Source organism: Myotis lucifugus, unplaced genomic scaffold (genome assembly GCF_000147115.1).
Source record: "Myotis lucifugus unplaced genomic scaffold, Myoluc2.0 scaffold_473, whole genome shotgun sequence".
Classification (NCBI taxonomy): domain Eukaryota; kingdom Metazoa; phylum Chordata; class Mammalia; order Chiroptera; family Vespertilionidae; genus Myotis; species Myotis lucifugus.
The window spans coordinates 413,935-431,864 of NW_005871521.1; the positions used below are offsets into that span (position 1 = coordinate 413,935).

The window sequence follows — 17,930 nt, forward strand, 5'->3', positions numbered from 1 at the left end:
GTGTCAGAAACTGTAGCTTGAAAGGCTGCTGTGTTGCCCTGTGCTGCTGTAAGCACAGAGGCGGTTAGAAAAGTGGGTGGTGCCCACCCTCAGGCACAGTGGTTGTAGGGCATGCGGTCGAAAGTGAGAGGAGCAGCTGGGGACCAGCCTTGGCGGTTAGACAAGGAGACAGTTGTGTGTCTGTGCGGGGCGGGCAGTGCTAGCACCCACATATCATGTGTTGAAAATTTTACATTTTCAATTTTATATTTCTTCCAAAAGATTAAAACTTTATACTCACTTAATACCTTTCCTCTCCAGCTCAGGGTGCAGAAATAGTCTCTGGTAAGAGTCCCTGAGGAACCCCGGCCTTCATGTCTTGGGTGGCTGTGGGTTTCCTAGTCTTCCTCTTAGCTAGGGCTTCCTGAATTATGTACGCAGGAATACTCTGTAGATGCATTAGAATTTTCCCAGTGTCTATAAGGATACATACACAGCTTTATTGAGTAAAGATGACATTAGTAAAACATTTTTAAGTTGAAAATGAGAATTTTGGTTGGGAACCCCATTGAATGTTCTCATTGATAACCAGTACTTTGATTTGTATTAAGCCTGGACTCTTAGGAACACAAACAATGATAATTTGTTCTCCATTTTGAGAGATAGGTGAGCTGTTGCATTTGGTTTATTGGTGAAAAACAAAACCATAAGGGTGGTGTGATCCTTCCTCCTAATGAGTTATGGGCTTTAGCGGAGGGACCCGGGCTTGCTGAAGCTGTGTTACCCGTGGTCACCACTGTGGTCATGGACCCTTTGGAAGTGGGTGGGGCCACACAAAGACTGTTACAGGGATGTTTAAACCTTGACTTTCCTGGGAAGGCCCATTATATGCGTGTTTTGCTTCTCTCTATAGTTACCAGCTGACAAGTGGCTACAAGCCGGCACCGATGGACCTGAGCTTTATCAAACTCACCCCGTCTCAGGAAGCAATGGTGGACAGACTGGCAGAAAACGCTCACAACGTGTGGGCCCGGGACCGGATCCGGCAGGGCTGGACCTACGGCATCCAGCAGGTACTTGGGGATTGACTGCCTATTGTTAAAGCTACGAGAGGTCCCAGAATGGCCTTTTGTGACATACGGGGTTTTCTCTTAAGAAGGGACAGCAGCCTTACGTGGTCTCTTGACTCAGAATCCCTGACCTGCTAATGTGGCTCTTCTCAACACCAAGACTTGTCAGCCTACGGTGCAGGGAAATTGCATGTTCTCTACGTTAGCCCATTGCCTGCGACCATGGCAGAAGGTAGACGCTGAAAGGGTCCTTCAGGTGGCTTTCGTTATTGCTGTGGCTATTTTTACTTTTTCTTCTCGAGGAGAGTCTCGCTTTATATTGATGCAGACCTTCATGTGATGAACTCTTTGTATTGGTCCTGTTCCGGTAACTTCTGGAGCCCGAGGAGACCAAGGGGATGGGAGGGGCAGCGTTTACCCTCAGGGCCTTGGCGTTTTGTTCTCTTTCAATGTTGTTGTATTTCCTGTCTCATTTCCTCAAGCTGTTGGCATTACTTTGATGACCGCACCTTTTTCTTCCTGTAGGACGTCAAGAACAGAAGAAACCCACGCCTCGTGCCCTACACCCTTCTCGATGACAGAACCAAGAAGTCCAACAAGGACAGCCTCCGGGAGGCGGTGCGCACGCTGCTGGGGTACGGGTACAGCCTGGAGGCGCCCGACCAAGACCACGGTACTGCGGGCTCCCTCTGCCCCCTCTGCTTGCAACGTCATGGGCAGGGTGTGCAGCCAAATAAGTGAAAAAGGGAGCACAGACAGAGTCCTGTAGTGCGTGATCTCGTACGCAGTGTGCAGTTTAGAGCAGCGGTCGCCAACCTTTCGGACCTCACGGACCACCAGTGGTCCGCTGGCTGGTGACTGCTGGTTTAGAGCACCTTTTCCCGAAGGACTAGACCGTCTCGTGGGAGCGTGGCCCAGACCACAGTGGTTTACTTCCTAAGTCTAAGGAGTCTAAGGAGGCTACCTGGTTCGGACCTTGCCCCCATCCTGCCCACCAGCGGTCCTTTGAAGAGCTGGGTTTAGATGTTTAAGGGAATAAATTATAGTGGGATCTAGTGTTTTCTAAGCCTTCATTATTTATACTCACTCATGTAGGCAATATTAATTAGAGCAATATTTTGCTTTAAGGAAAACACATTAGGATAGGCAATAAGTATGTGTTAAGTATATGGACTTTTTTTTTTTTTTTAATCCTCAATCTTTTGGTGTACATTCTCATGGTCACCTGGCTTCAGGTTCTATGGCTGAGATTTCTCACTCCTGGCTCTCTCAATCCACATGCGTGCACTCTTAGTCCACGTGTGTCCACTCTCAGTCCATGTGTATCCACTGGCAATCCACATGCACACACTCAGTCCATATGTGCCCAATCAGTCCACGTGTATGCACTCTCAGTCCATGTGCACCTACTCTCAGTCCACGTGTGTCCTCTCTCCATCTACTGTGTCCACTCTCAATGCACGTGTGGGGAGGAGAACAATGTTTCCCCTTTATACTGTACTGATTCTGATGTCAGACTTGACCCTTTTACTTTCTTAAACACAATGTGTGTGTGCAGCACATTAAGGTGAAGATGTGGGGGAGAGGGAGTTTTGCCCTCACCCATGCTGCCACGGAGTGTGTGGATGGTGACCCTGTCCTGCTTTTTATAGCTTTCTGTCTCCTCCTCATTGCCTGGCTGCTTCTTCCCTCTTCTCTCTCACCGGCCAATGTCTATTCATTTCTTATGGCCAGTGGTTTCAGTCTCTTGTGCTCTTTCTATCCATGCCTCTCATTTATCTCATCTTCTGCTACCAAACCACCAACTGCTGGTAGGTCTTTGCACAGACAGACATTCTCTCCTGCAAAGGCACCACCCCCACCATCACCTCATCACCAGCTCGCCCCAGCCTCGTGCAGAAGCCAGTGCTCTCTGCGCCTCGCTGGCTCGTGGGCTGCCCGTCCTGATGAACACACTTAGTACATGTGCACCAGAGGTGAATGGAGTATCATTAGCACATCACTGTGGGTGTAGTTATAAAGTTATGTGCTTTCTGCCCCCCTTTCAGTGTTCCCTGTGATCACAGACTCTCCTTACATTCCCAGCTGCCCGAGCAGAAGTGTGCAGCAGCCCCGGGGAACGGTTCCGGATCTTCCGGGCTGAGAAAACCTACGCCGTGAAGGCGGGAAGGTGGTACTTTGAGTTCGAGGCTGTCACTGCTGGGGACATGCGCGTTGGCTGGAGCAGGCCAGGCTGCCAGCCTGATCAGGAGCTGGGCTGCGACGAACACGCCTTCGCCTTTGACGGCTTCAAGGTGAGTGGGCGCCAGGCAGCAGCCACAGGTCGGAGGCGTCCTCCCTGCCGGGCCTGGCTTTCCCGGAGGCCCCAGGGAGCACAGCGAGCACAGCGACACAGCCCTTTCCAGAGCACACGTTGGGAAGATGGTTCCCAGGGAAGCTCCTACCCTTGTAGTTTCAAAACATTGTTCTCCACTCACAGACACAGGAAATGCCTTGTCAAAAAGATGAAGCACCATGTCTAACAAAAGTGTTAAAAATACATATACTCATGCATACACTTTGACACAGCAATTCCATGGGAAAAAAATCGATCCTCAAGCAATAATTAATGATAGGTAGACACCTTTAATAACTATACGAATACCTAAGGCAATGCGGTTTATAATCACAGAAAGTTTCCATTTTCAGCATCTTTAGGCATTGTCATTTCTTTGGCTGTGGGGAAGTTTATTTTATTTATACATCATATAAATGTTTGAATATTATTTTATCTGTATAAAATATTAAAAATTTGTGTGTATGAACGTAGTCACAATAGACTAATAGTCATTTTTGCTGATAAAATAGATCTCTTCTTCTTTTATTTGTTTTCTCTGATTTTCCTTCAGTGGACTTCTATTCCTTTTTACATGAGGGACATTTAATGGGGAAAAGGGAATTAGAATAAATAAGCGATCGTGTGGGAGTTGGGTGGGGGGCTCTCAGGCAGGCATGGAGGGGGAGCACTTCTAGGCTAGAAACCAACACTGTGTCCTCTAGGGCAGTTGACCCTCTTTGATCTGAAATGTCTTATCTTTATTTTCCCTGAATTCTGCTTTTTTACTTCAGATGGGAAAGTTGAACACCTTGTGAGACCTAATTTAATTAAATAAATTTTCTAAAAACTAAGTATTATCCATGAGAAGAATCATATTATTGTTTTGCTTTGGTGACTGTATCTCATTACATATTAGATCACAGTGAAGGTGACATTTAGGGTAAAGTTAAAAGATTTACCTGGCAAATTAATATCACTAATTCTGTACCTACAGATCAATAGAATATACTATAGATTCAAATATCACACTTATCCCCTGTTTATGTCAAACAATATTGGCATCTATATTCAGTCTTCAGCTTTTTATTTCAGCAAACATTTTATAAACACGTTTAGGTTTGGTTTGAAACTTTTTATTTTATTATACACGGTGGGGCAAAGGTGTACAGTTGTTTATATGGAAAATAATATAATAATAAATAATAATACAAAAATAAACTCTTGTGTGTACTCACAACTGTAAACTTACTTTTGCCCCACCTTGTATATTGAAATGCTTTAAGATTTAATTTTGTTATATATTGGTGCCATTGTTCCAAGGAATGGAACTTTATTTTGAAATGGATGAAAACTAGAATGTCATTCAATGATAAATTCCCAGCTTGAGTCTCTGCTCATAATTCTTTGTATTTGGGGGAGTAGAGAGAAACCACCCATGTCCCGGGAAGCGTTCATTGTAGGGAGAAAAATAAAATGTGAAAGACAGAGTTTTCTTTTGAATAGAAAGTATGTGGAGTAGGTTTTTAAAGTGATAGATTCTCAAAATGATGAAATAGCATTTGGGCTTTTCTCGAGTCAGTGCACATAGTGTTGCCATTAGGGACTCAGGACTCCCAGATCCCAGCTTTTGGTGGGGGTGGGGAGAGGAGGGCTGCTGTGAGTCCTACAGGCAGTGGGGGTGCGTTCTCCTGGCTTTCTTGGTGACAATGACTCTTCTGTCCCCAGGCCCAGCGGTGGCACCAGGGCAATGAGCACTACGGGCGCTCCTGGCAAGCAGGCGATGTCATGGGGTGCATGGTGGACATGACGGAGCGCACCATGATGTTCACACTCAACGGCGAAATCCTTCTTGATGACTCAGGGTCAGAACTGGCTTTTAAGGACTTTGATGTTGGTGACGGTAAGTGTGTTGGGGGCGGCGCAAGGAGGCTCTTTGTTCTGATGCCCGTGACCCCATCTTTGGTTGAAGGTGAGGGCAGAGGAGGTGCCGTTGGAAGTCGCATGGGCACCCTGTTTGATCAGACACCCTTGACATTGCTCTAGCAGAGGCTTCTTCGCACTACTGAGCTAAGGCAGAAGTGGCTTCTTGAACGTGCGTAAGAAAATAAATGGCAGGCAAGAGGCTCATTTTCCACAAATGTTAAGTTTTTATTTAGTATTTCCCTCTGAGCTGCTTATAGCTTCTGTCTGCTCATTCATTTCATAAAAATGTAATGAGAGCCTCCCCGTTCAGGCCCTCTGCTGGATGCTGAGAGGACAAAGATGAATAAACACTGTTCTGTCTTCATGTGGTGACAATATACCAGAGAGTCCACACTTGTGTGATTTCTGATCAGTGAGAAGTTTGACATAACGGGATGCACAGTGCAGGGAGCAGGCAGCTCTGCTGTGGCTCTGAGGTGACCTGGGCAGGGATATAAAAGATGAAAGCCCTTCGTGAGGCAAACACTTCCAGTAAGGGGGCCACTGGCCACACAGGGCTATTTTAATTTATATTAACTTAAGTTAAAAATTGAGTTTCTTGTCTGGCCATTGTGGCTCAGCGATTGAGTGTTGACCTATGAACCAGGAGGTCATGGTTCGATTCCTGGTCAGGGCACATGCCCAGGGATCCTGGAGGATTGGCTGCTTAGCATGCATCTCAGGTACAGAGTGCAAGGTGAGGAGGGACTGATCCAGAGGTCGCAGTTAGTGAATTACGATGCTGAGATCGAATACTGCCCTCCTGACCTTACGCCTAATACTTAGCATCGGTTCTCTTTCTGGAGCAACACTCGTGATCATTCCGTACTAACAGGCTCTTATACTAATGGAACTGAAGGTGTTGATTCTCCTTTCTTCCAGGATTCATACCTGTGTGCAGCCTTGGGGTGGCTCAGGTGGGAAGGATGAACTTTGGAAAGGACGTGAGCACCTTGAAGTATTTCACCATTTGTGGCTTACAGGAGGGCTATGAGCCATTCGCCGTTAATACAAACAGGGACATTACCATGTGGCTAAGCAAGCGACTTCCTCAGTTTCTCCAGGTTCCATCAAACCACGAACATATTGAGGTTTGCTTTTTCTTAAAATATCAGACAATTGCTAAAAAACAGGATTAGAGTATCTTTACACAAGTGAGTTTTACTTGGACAATTACTGTCACTTACTTAAAATGGTGACCCCAGTGTGTTACACAGAAATAGAATTAGGCATAAGCTCAGCCTTGATTTTAAACACTTTATGAGTAGCTGACTAGACTGATGAGTAATAGTTAATTTTCTTTTTTAGAGGCAATCTCAGGCTCAGTCTGAAGAGATGCCGTTATAACATGGATTTCCCAAACCCGCTTCTGAGTTAGAAGCAGAACTATGGGTACATCTGCAACACAGTCTCGCTATACTCACTCGTCTAATTTACAAAATCACACCACTTGTGGCTGCGTTTGGGGTTTTATTTATTTTTTTTATTTTTTAAAAAATATATTCTTTGATTTTTTACAGAGAGGAAGGGAGAGAGATAGAGAGAGTTAGAAACATCAATGAGAGAGAAACATCGACCAGCTGCCTCCTGCATATCTCCTACCGGGGATGTGCCCGCAACCCAGGTACATGCCCTTGATCGGAATCGAACCCAGGACCCTTCAGTCCGCAGGCCGACGCTCTATCCACCAAGCCAAACCGGTTTCGGCAATTTGGGGTTTTAAAGACATGAAACTCGTGGTCTTTAGAACCCCTGAATCCATAGTGATGGCTGGAACTGAGCTATTGCTTCTCTGTGTGCTAGGTGACCAGAATAGACGGCACCGCGGACAGCTCTCCGTGTTTAAAGGTCACTCAGAAGTCCTTCAGTTCCCAGAACAGCAGCACGGACATCATGTTCTACCGGCTGAGCATGCCCATCGAGTGCGCAGAGGTCTTCTCCAGGACGGCGGCCGGGGGGCTCCCGGGTGCCGGCCTCTTCGGGCCCAAGAGTGATCTGGAGGATTACGACGTGGATTCTGATTTTGAGGTTCTGATGAAGACAGCTCATGGCCATCTGGTGCCCGATCGAGTGGACAAAGACAAAGAAGCTACAAAACCGGAGTTTAATAACCACAAAGATTACGCGCAGGAAAAGCCCTCTCGTCTGAAACAAAGGTCGCTGATCTCTGCAGAGTGATTCAGTGTGAGCTCGTTCTGTGGGGAGGGCTGCCGTGGAGGCCAGGCATTTCCCAGGCCAGTTTTTTCTTTCTCTTCGCCCTTCTGCATGCACAAAGGGTTCTATAGGGGCAGTTAAGCACCTGTTTGTCACCTGATTTGTTACCACAGATGTACTCTATCCCGAGTTACTTTTTTATGCCTTTTCATTTTGGTAAAAAAACAAAAAAACAAAAACAAAAACAAGAAAATTTACCATCTTAACCACTTTTCAGTTCACTTACAAATTTTAAGCGTACAGCACAGTTGAGTGAACAGTAGTGTTAGGTGTGATCACATTGTTGTGAAACATCTTCAGCACGTTTTCATCTTGCAAAACTGAAACCCTATACCCATTAAACAAGTCTCCTTTCCACCTCCCCGCTGGCGCTGGTAACTACCACTCTACCTTTGGTTTCTATGAATTTGACTAATCTGGTACCTCTTACAAGTGGAATCGTACAGTATTTTTCTTTGTGTGACTGGTTTGTCTCCTTAAGCGTAATGTCCTCAAGGTTCATCCATGTTGTAGCATGTCAGACCTTCTTCCCTTTTTTAAGGCTGAGTAATATTCCATTGTGTGTATAAACCACATTTTGTTTATCCGTTCATTGATGGATGTTTGACTTGATTCTGCCTTTTGGCTATGGTAAATAGTGCTGTTGTCAACATGGATATAAAAATACCCTTTCAAGACCCAACTTTCATTTGTTTTGGATATATACCCAGAAATGGGATTACTGGTAGTTCTATTTTTAAGTTTTTAAGAAATCTTCATATTGTCTTCCAGAGCTGTTACACCATTTTATAATCTTACCACCACTATATAAGGGTTCAGATTTATTCACATCCTTGTCATTTTCTGTTTTTTTTGTTTGTTTTGTTTTTTGTTTTGTTTTTTTCATAGTGCTATCCTAACGGGGGTGAAATGATAGCTCATATAGTTTTGATTTGCATTTCCCTGATAATTAGTGCATATCTTTTCATATTCTTATTGGTCATTTGTAGATCATCTTTGGAGAAATGCCTTTTCAAATTCTTTGTCCATTTTTGGATTGGCATGTTTGCTTTTCTGTTGTTGAGTTGTAGGAGTTCTTTACATACACTGGATATTAATCTTTAGCAGATACATGGTTTGCAAGTATTTCCCCCCAAGAGTTAGTTTTCAAAATGTCTGTATTTACTTTCTTGGTTGAAACTTAAAGAGTATTCTCTCTAAATAGTATTTTTATGGACAAGAAAGCAACCCATTTTAGCCTTTTGCCTTGCACTAAATCTGAATTTCTGAGCCTCAGCGTGCTCTGGGTTAGATAACTGTTTGCCGTGAGAGTCTGCCTTGTTCATGAAACATGGTCTCCACCCACCAGATGCAGATGGCACACACCTGGCCCCCATCCCATGTTATGACAACCAAAAATATCTCCAGATGTTGCCAGACATCCTCGGGGGAGTGAAATCGCCCCGGTTGATAATCACTGAACTACGCTGATTATTTGCTCATGTTTGAAGGAGGCAGAACTTTTACTGTTGCTTACTCCCAGGTCTGTCATATTTTCAGATTCTTGCTTAGAAAAACAAAGCCGGATTACAGCACGAGCCATTCCGCAAGGCTCACTGAGGATGTCCTTGCGGATGATCGGGACGACTACGAGTACCTGATGCAGACGTCCACGGTACGTCAGGCTGTCACTCACCCCAGTTTACATTTCAGCCCACTTGAGTCATCATACTTAGCAAGCTTATTTTTAAAATAAGTTTTTCTTATTTGAGGAGGGGATTAAAAGTTGAAAAATATATGGATATGCGGTAAAAGAGCTACTTTAGGGAAAACAGCCTATTTTTTTTTCTTGGCAAAATATGAATTTGTGACCTAATTTCTCCAAGGACATATCATTTCTTCCATCTTTGTGATATGTCTAAAAGAAGATCATTTATATTTTGTTAGAGGCCAAGTTTTGCTCTGTGCCATTTAAAGTTTTCAAAACAACTAAATGCCAAATGGAAAAAATAGGTAGTAGTGTCCCTCGAGTACCCCCATGTTTGAGATTGATTTTCACATATTAGGTTGGAGCTATTTCAAAGTGATTTTAAGGTGTGGAAATAAGACAGATTAGTGCTAGGAAAGACGGGCCTATTCACAGGTGTAGAACTCCAGCATCGATTAGCACACTGTAAGCCGGCAGAATTCGAAGCTTACCTGCCTGATGGGTGATGATTGTATTGCATGAACACCCTCTATATGTACAATACATATGGTGTGCGTATTGTGTGTGTCCTCCCACAGTCATGCACGCACACTCGGGAGTATAAGAGCCTTGCACCATTTACCACGTCTGCTCAGAGAGAGACTTCTCTGTGCCCATTATTTCTAGTTGAACTCCAGATCTCTGCTCTAAGGCTCTTCTTATTTTGCAGTGTTAGTCTTTGGTGTCAATGACACTTCATTAGGCCCAGTGATTTTAAACAACTATATCCTTCAACAATTCAAGGGTGTTGCAGTTCAGATTGGTTCGTGTTACGTTGCCAATGCCTGCCTTGCTGTCTTCACAGTACTATTACTCGGTGAGGATCTTCCCTGGACAGGAGCCGGCCAGCGTCTGGGTGGGCTGGGTCACGGCCGACTTCCACCAGTACGACACGTGCTTCGACTTGGACAGAGTTCGCACCGTCACCGTGACTCTGGGAGACGAAAAAGGGAAAGTGCACGAGAGGTTGGTTTTCCTCCCTTTCTTACCAGGGACAGCTGATGGAAATGTTGATAAACCTAGGAATTCTCTTGCTTGGATTTCATACCCCGGGTATTATTTCTACTTATAGGAGCGATATAGTCAAAACCTTAATGTCAGTGTCCTTTCTGTTGCTCAAACAAGCCAGTGAGGAGTCTGAGTATTTAAAAGTGAAAACCGTTATAAAGTGAGAGCAGCGCATCCCCTTTCGGGTAACAGTCGTGTTCCTTCAGCTGACATCGCACATGACTAACAACTCGGGCTGCGAGTCGCAGCCTTTGTGCCAGGGATTAGGATGGGGAAGGTGAGACAGGGAGCATGTGGTCTGACACGCATCCTGGGACCTGGTTTGTGGGGGGAGACGATTGAAGACTTGAGGGGCTAGTGGTGGAGACCAGGTGGGCATGTTTCAACTCCGACTGAGGAGCAGTGGGTTCTTTCCTCAGCCTGGCCATTGACTCGCTGTGTGGCTTTGGGTAAGTCAGTTCCACTTTCTGTGCCATCCTTTTTCATTTGTAAAACAAACCAAACTCAAACCAAACCTTCAAAAAAGTGACGAAGGCCATGTTCCTTGCGGAAGTAGACAAGAGAAGACCTGACATTTGCACCTACCTCTGTGCCCATGCGTCCCCTGGTCCTCCATGCCTTGCTTTTATTTTATGGCCGCACCTCATTTTTGGTGACTAGAAGTTCACTCTCTTGCCTTCAGGTTTTAACACCTGAAACATTAGAACTTAGATCTTGAGGCAGTGGGCTGGCAAAACTCTCCCATGAGGAATGGCTTCTTGTCAGTGTGGGCGCCCCAAACCACCTGTCTTCAGGAATATTCTTGGGGGATATATTTGATTTTCAGAGAAGGTGATAGTATAAGGGAAGCTGGGGTTGGGCCACCTAATAGATGACTCTGCTGTGGGAATAGTTGAGGGAAGGGTTGTTGAGTCTTACGTACACAGTGCAAAGAAGCACAGCTGACCTGATTATCCAGAAACTGACCAGCTCACCTTTTTTAAAAAAAATTTTTATTTTTTAATCTTCACCCGAGGATATTTTTCCATTGATTTTTGGAGACAGTGGAAGACAGAGAGAAACATCGATGTGAGAGAAACACATCGATTGGTTGCCTCCTGCACACGCCCTGACCAGGGCCCGGGCTTGCGGGGGAGCTTGCAACCAAGGTATTTGTCCTTAACTGGAATTGAACCCAGGACCTGACATCCTGTCCGCTGAGCCAGACTGGCTAGGGCCATCTCACCTTCTTGTTCTTTGACTGCCTTTGGCCTGTTTTCCCCCTGGCCTCATTAATCTATCTGCTATCTGGTGGCAGACAAAGTGAAAATAACAGTTTTCTTGCCATCTCTGGTGAAGGTTTTGCTGAGAGTGAAACTCGGGAAGTGTCCGTAAGGGGGCATGCTTTTAGCCAAATGGTAAATGTATTGAATGACTGGTGCTCAGGTGAATTTGCCTGAGGACTCTGATAGTGTTAAACAGGAATGCTTCTCATCTCAGAACAGTGGTTACACACACACACACACACACACAATACCTCTGAGAATGAAAATTATAAATTTGGATGATTATTAAATAAACTTCTTTGAACCTCAGAAAAAGATCCCGTTTGGTTTGAGTTTTTGGAGGGAAGGTGCAGGCCAGTTCTTACGTGGTTCCAGCTTGTTGACCCGTCTCCATCAGGTGTCAGTCAGGGGCGTGTGTGACCTGATCGAGAGCGTCCACCGGTCAGCGAGGCTCGGGGTCAGACTCGGGCCCACGTGCACCTCCCCCACCACAGCATGAGCTTGTTGCCTGCGCAGCATAATCTAGGTTTAGTCTGCGAGACCTACATGCTTCTGTGACACCTGTGGTTGTACAAAGATAAAACTGTTTTTGAAATTCAGCATCAAACGCAGCAACTGCTACATGGTGTGTGCGGGCGAGAGCATGAGCCCCGGGCAGGTCCGCAACAGCAACGGGCTGGAGATCGGCTGCGTGGTGGACGCCGCCAGCGGGCTGCTCACCTTCACGGCCAACGGCAAGGAGCTGAGCACCTACTACCAGGTACCGTCTGTGGGCGCTGCTTCTCCGCAGGGAAGTGTTGTTAACCATTAGAGGAAAGCACAGTCTGTCAGATGGAAACGCAAATGAGAAAAAAATGAAAACAGGCCCTGGCCAGTGTTGGTCAGTGGTTACAGCATCTGCCCACCCACCTAACGGTCTTGTGTCTGATTCCCAGTCAAGAGCATGCACCTGGGTTGCAGGTTCTATTCCAGGTCCAGGCCAGGGCGCGTGCAGGAGGCAAATTACAGATGTGTCTCTCTCACATCGATGTTTCTCTCTCTCCCCACCTCCCTTCCACTGTCTGTAAAAATCAATGGGAAAAATATCCTTGGGTGAGGATTAACAACAACAAAAAAGAAAATGAAAACAGGACTCAATGAATTATGTATTTTTACTTCTGCTTGAATAATAGCTGTGCCTTATGCCTCTCAGAGCAAAGAGTACATCTCTCCTTAAATGTTCATGTAGCAAAGAAATGAAATGCTCCAAGTAATTGTTGAAAGACGATATCCATGTGGGAGAAAGGAAAGTTTCTGGTTCGCTTTTGTGAAGTGTTCCTTAGTTGTTGTGAAGAAAATACGTGTTCTTTCTGTTTCTTCCTCTGCTAATATTATTAAATTCGTTGGTTTTAAGGTGGAGCCAAGCACCAAATTATTTCCTGCAGTTTTTGCACAAGCCACAAGTCCCAATGTTTTCCAGTTTGAGTTGGGAAGAATAAAGGTAAGAAAGACTCATTCTTGGTATTACATTTGGATTGTGTTCTGTTAGGGAATAATATGTACTTCTTAAATTAGTACTGCTATTAATCCTATAAATAATTTTTAAAATATATTTTTTATTGATTTCATAGAGGAAGGGAGAGGGAGAGAGAGAAACATCAATGTGAGTGAGGGTGTGGGTTACGGACAAGGAGGGTGACAGAACAGACAGGGAGAGAGAGCCACGTGGATGTGACCTGTGTCAGGACGTGTGGCACCGAGAGCAGCTTGGAGAGCAAACCTGGAGGATGTGGGACGCTTCCGCACACCTGCCTTCTCCGAGGCCAGCGAGGGTGTGGCAGAGCCACGTGCCTGCCCTGAAGGGCCAGGCCTTTTCCTTCACAACATTTTCTCCTTTCAGGAGCTTTAGCCCAATTTCTGCTATTTCTTGTATTGGCTTCGGTGGACACGCAGTGGGTCTTCCTTCTGTTGTCTGTTCTGCAGAATGCTAGTCATCGTTCCCCGGGAGTATCATAAACAGTTCTTCTGCTTCGTCCCCTAGAACGTGATGCCTCTCTCGGCGGGACTCTTCAAGAGCGAGCACAGGAACCCCGTGCCTCAGTGTCCCCCGCGCCTCCACGTGCAGTTCCTGTCCCACGTCCTGTGGAGCAGGATGCCCAACCAGTTTCTGAAGGTGGACGTGTCACGGGTCAGCGAGCGCCAGGGCTGGCTGGTGCAGTGCGTGGACCCCCTGCAGTTCATGTCCCTGCACATCCCGGAGGAGAACAGGTCTGCGCGCCCGGCCCCCTCCCACTGGGCCCCTCCAACTGATCACTGTCCGGGGCTCCAGGTGGCACTGGGGACACAGATTGAGTGGCTCATGTGAAGGAAGTATGGACTTTTAAAACGGATTCTGTAGTCAAAGGAAAGACTTTGGGCATATTCTGGCTCGATTTTTGAGGTTTTGAAAGGTCATGATATGTGGCAGAAGCAGAATGGCCTGAATGAGGAGCCTGTGTAAACGCAGTTTCCCAGCAGGAACTCTCCTCACTGAAAATGTCACTATAGTGTGTGTTTCCCGAGTGGCACAGACGTGGTGGCGTATGTGTGGGTCTGGGAGGGGGGTTGGTTAGAGGGAGGTTATGTCCCAGCAATCACCTGTTAGCTCCTCTCACTGGCAGGCGGCAGTGCTCACAGGTCAGAGACAAAGCGCAGCCTCTGCAATTGAAGGCACCGTTTCCTGGGTTCCAGAAACCAGCCAGTCCAGTAGGGAAGGGGACTTGGGGTTTCCCAGGGAGTGCTCATGTTCTGAAAGGAGGGGTCCCAGGTTCAGACTGAGACCAGTATCTAAGTGGTGCCCAGAACTTCGGGGGTATGGACAATGAAGGGGGTGCAAGCACAAGAGGGTGAACATTTTCAACATAAAATTCTTTACGGAAGAAATCGTGTAAAACACCTAGGAACGGACTTTTTTCTGCGTGTCATGGAGAGAGAGTGTGGTTTGCATGAGCTCTCCTGTCCCTGTGACTGAGCATCCCCTGCCCCCGCAGGTCCGTGGACATCCCTGGAGCTGACGGAGCAGGAGGAGCTGCTGCGCTTCCACTCGCACACCCTGCGGCTCTACTCGGCCGTGTGTGCCCTGGGCAACCACCGCGTGGCACACGCGCTCTGCAGCCACGTGGACGAGGCACAGCTGCTGTACGCCATCGAGAGCAAGTACATGCCCGGCCTGCTGCGCACGGGCTACTACGACCTGCTCATCGACATCCACCTGAGCGCCTACGCCACCGCGCGGCTCATGATGAACAACGAGTTCATCGTGCCCATGACCGAGGAGACCAAGAGCATCACGCTCTTCCCAGACAAGCACAAGGAGCACGGGCTGCCGGGCATCGGCCTCAGCACCTCACTGCGGCCACGCATGCGCTTCTCCTCGCCGAGCTTTGTGTGCCTCAATCACGACTGCTACCAGTACAGCCCCGAGTTCCCACTGGACACGCTCAAGGCCAAGACCATGCAGATGCTGACTGAGGTGGTGCAGGAGGGTGGACTGCGCGCGAGGGACCCCGTAGGGGGCACCACTGAGTTCCTCTTCGTGCCGCTTATCAAGCTCTTCTACACGCTGCTCACAATGGGTGTCTTCCAAGGGGAGGACCTGAAGCACATCCTGCAACTGATTGAGCCCAGGGTGTTCAAGGAGGCCTCCCTGGAGGAGGAGCACCAGGCACCACTCAAGGAGCCCCACACCGAAGATGCCAGGCCCGAGGGCATACGAGGGGATGCGGCAGAGGGGCTGCTGCAGATGAAACTGCCTGAGCCAGTGAAGCTCCAGGTGAGGGGGTGAGTGGGGGGCTGCAGGTGAGCAGGGGGTGAGTGGGGGGCTGCAGGTGAACAGGGGAGAGGCACTGAAACTGGCCTGTGGGGGTTCCTGTATAGCATAGTTGTCTAGAAAATTAATGTCCAGTTGTGTTTGGGACCCATCAATCTAACTTTCTTACATTTGGATTGAATTTAATGAATTTTCCAATTGAGTTAATTGAGAGTAGTTAATAAAAGATACATTTAGTATATTTGTCAAGGTGGTTTCCTTGGCTGAGTATACGTCTGTCTACCATGTGTGTCTGCAAGTCTGGCCTGTTTGTGTGTGTATGTATGTGTGTATACATGTACTTGTGTGTATATGTAGATTTGTATGTATAGATGTGTGTGTCTATATGTGTATTGGTGTGGTTATGTCCCTGGGTATTATGAATACCCAGTTGTGTATATGTGTATATTGGTATGCATGCGTATAGTTGTGTACGTATATATATGTATATTTATGTGTGTACATTTTTATGTACATATGTATATTTCTGTGTATATGTACATTTGTCTGTGTGTAGGTGTGTATACATATATTTGTGTGTGTATATTTGTGCGTGTCTGTGTGTATACATGTGTATTTATGTGTGTGCAGTTGTGCGTGTGTGTGTGTTATATGTGTGGAAGCGTGGGGGATGGCCTTCTGTCTGCCAGCCCTCTCCCTCGGGCTCCTCAGCGGTTCCCTGTGTCTTGTTTCTGCATCTCACCACGTTTCGTTGGGATGCCTGAACTCCAGGCATTTTGTAGCCCTCCCTGTCCCCCTGCATTCCCACCAGCCTCAGGGCACTTGTCCCGCAGCGGATGTCACTTCCTGCACGTGTTGCTAAGGAGCCGGAGGCATGGCCTGTCTTTGTGCGCACATGTCTGAGGTCCTTTCTTCAGCCTCCGGTCTGTCAGGTCCCGTGGGTGTGGGCATCGATGGTGCACTGTCTCCCTCTCTGTCTGCAGAGCCAGGCACAGTGCTGGGTGAAGGAACAGGGGCCCACCCTCCAGAAGCCCACCCCTGGGGGAAATACATACTTAGTGATGCATCTCTCTTCACGTGTCTCATTGCTAATTCCCCTGCTGGTCTGGAAGAATAGAATGGATTAGTAGAATACAGAAACTTCAATGGGATTGCCGTGAGAAAGGCTCGGGGAGGCCTCTGTAAGCTGAGGTCGGACACGAGTGTGTGTAGACAGGAGCGGGAGAGGGTCCTGGGAGCTTTGCACAGGACACGTGGCCCCGCAGGCTCTGAAGCAGGGAGAGGCGGTGCGGCTGCAGCCGAAGGAGCTGAGGAGAGAGGGTGAGACAGGCAGACGGCAGCTCTCACAGAATGGGGCCGATGGCTAAAACCAGCCACACGATGGAGTTTGAATTTTATTCTAAGTTCCATTAAAACTGTGAAGAATTTTAGCAGGAAACTTTTATCCTAAAATCACAGTGTAGCTGTTGTGAGTAAAACAGATGAGAGGGGAAGGCAGGGTGGTCCAGGGCAGACTGAGTCAGGAGGCTGTCACATGGACCCAGACCCCAGGGGACGGTGCTTCCATGAGGTGGGCAAAGGATGCGGAGGGAGGGGGACGGATAGGTCCGCTTCAAAGCAGCATCGACAGACATACTCCTGTGGGTAGTGACACATAGCGCCTTGTATTGAATCACAGTTGGTGTTGGTGTACTTAAGTGTTTCCGAAGCTTGGGCAGAGCATTCCCTGGTAGGCATATTTTGATAGGCTCACTGTGCACTTAGAAATCCTTTTGGATTCCTGTGGGAGAATACCCAGTTAGTGAAGATGCTGTAAAACCATCTAAGTTACATGCAGAGTGGAGGTAGACAGTCCTAGGATTGGTGGAACTCAGTGCTGTCATTTGAAACCCAGATCTTAGTATCCTGCTGCGACCCTCAGCCTAAGGTGTGTTGCCTCATCTTCCTCCAGTGATCATGTCGTGACCCAGGAACACACTGCTTGAGAAGAAGGTGTTCTGGTCTGTTGTCAATAATGGAAAGTCTTTCCCAGGAGACCCCTGCAAGCTTCTCATATATCCCATTGGCCACAGCACCTACAGCCGCAGGAGGCCAGGACAGCGTGTCCACCAAAGGGACATGCATTTGCCAGGATTCTGGGCGTAAAGGAGGAGAGTGTGCAGCTGGGCATCTCGGCCACTGACTTTTATTTGATGTCCCAGAACTCTAGAGATTCATGACTTACACTTGGTGTCTTTGTCATTGTCTTCTTAGATGTGCCTGCTCCTGCAGTACCTCTGCGACTGCCAGGTCCGACACCGCATAGAAGCCATCGTGGCCTTTTCAGACGACTTTGTCGCTAGGCTCCAGGACAACCAGCGCTTCCGCTATAACGAAGTCATGCAAGCCCTGAACATGTCGGCCGCACTCACAGCCCGGAAGACGAAGGAGTTCAGGTCGCCCCCACAAGAACAGGTACAAGAGGGAGCTGGAAACCCTTCCTGTTTACTGTTTAGCTCACTCAGGACCCAGGCCCTGCAGAGGGACAAGTGCATTTCCCTGTTCTCCTTACACTAGTCAAGTGGCGGTAGTCAGCAGTCTTAGTGTCACCCAGCAGTCAACT

The 17,930-nt window shown here is 47.3% G+C and overlaps 1 protein-coding gene across 1 annotated transcript in view; it reads left to right on the forward strand.

Annotated features, from left to right (window-relative positions):
* The window catches only part of RYR2 (ryanodine receptor 2), a 169,795-nt gene that overhangs the window by 50,300 nt on the left and 101,565 nt on the right, over window positions 1-17,930 (forward strand). Inside the window, 15 exon segments of the mRNA XM_023744551.1 lie at window positions 893-1,052; window positions 1,575-1,722; window positions 3,135-3,343; window positions 5,092-5,266; window positions 6,211-6,419; window positions 7,132-7,484; window positions 9,082-9,196; window positions 10,074-10,234; window positions 12,142-12,301; window positions 12,935-13,021; window positions 13,562-13,788; window positions 14,550-14,562; window positions 14,564-15,331; window positions 17,582-17,782; window positions 17,885-17,894. Of these exon segments, the coding sequence (XP_023600319.1) occupies window positions 893-1,052; window positions 1,575-1,722; window positions 3,135-3,343; window positions 5,092-5,266; window positions 6,211-6,419; window positions 7,132-7,484; window positions 9,082-9,196; window positions 10,074-10,234; window positions 12,142-12,301; window positions 12,935-13,021; window positions 13,562-13,788; window positions 14,550-14,562; window positions 14,564-15,331; window positions 17,582-17,782; window positions 17,885-17,894 (2,996 nt within the window).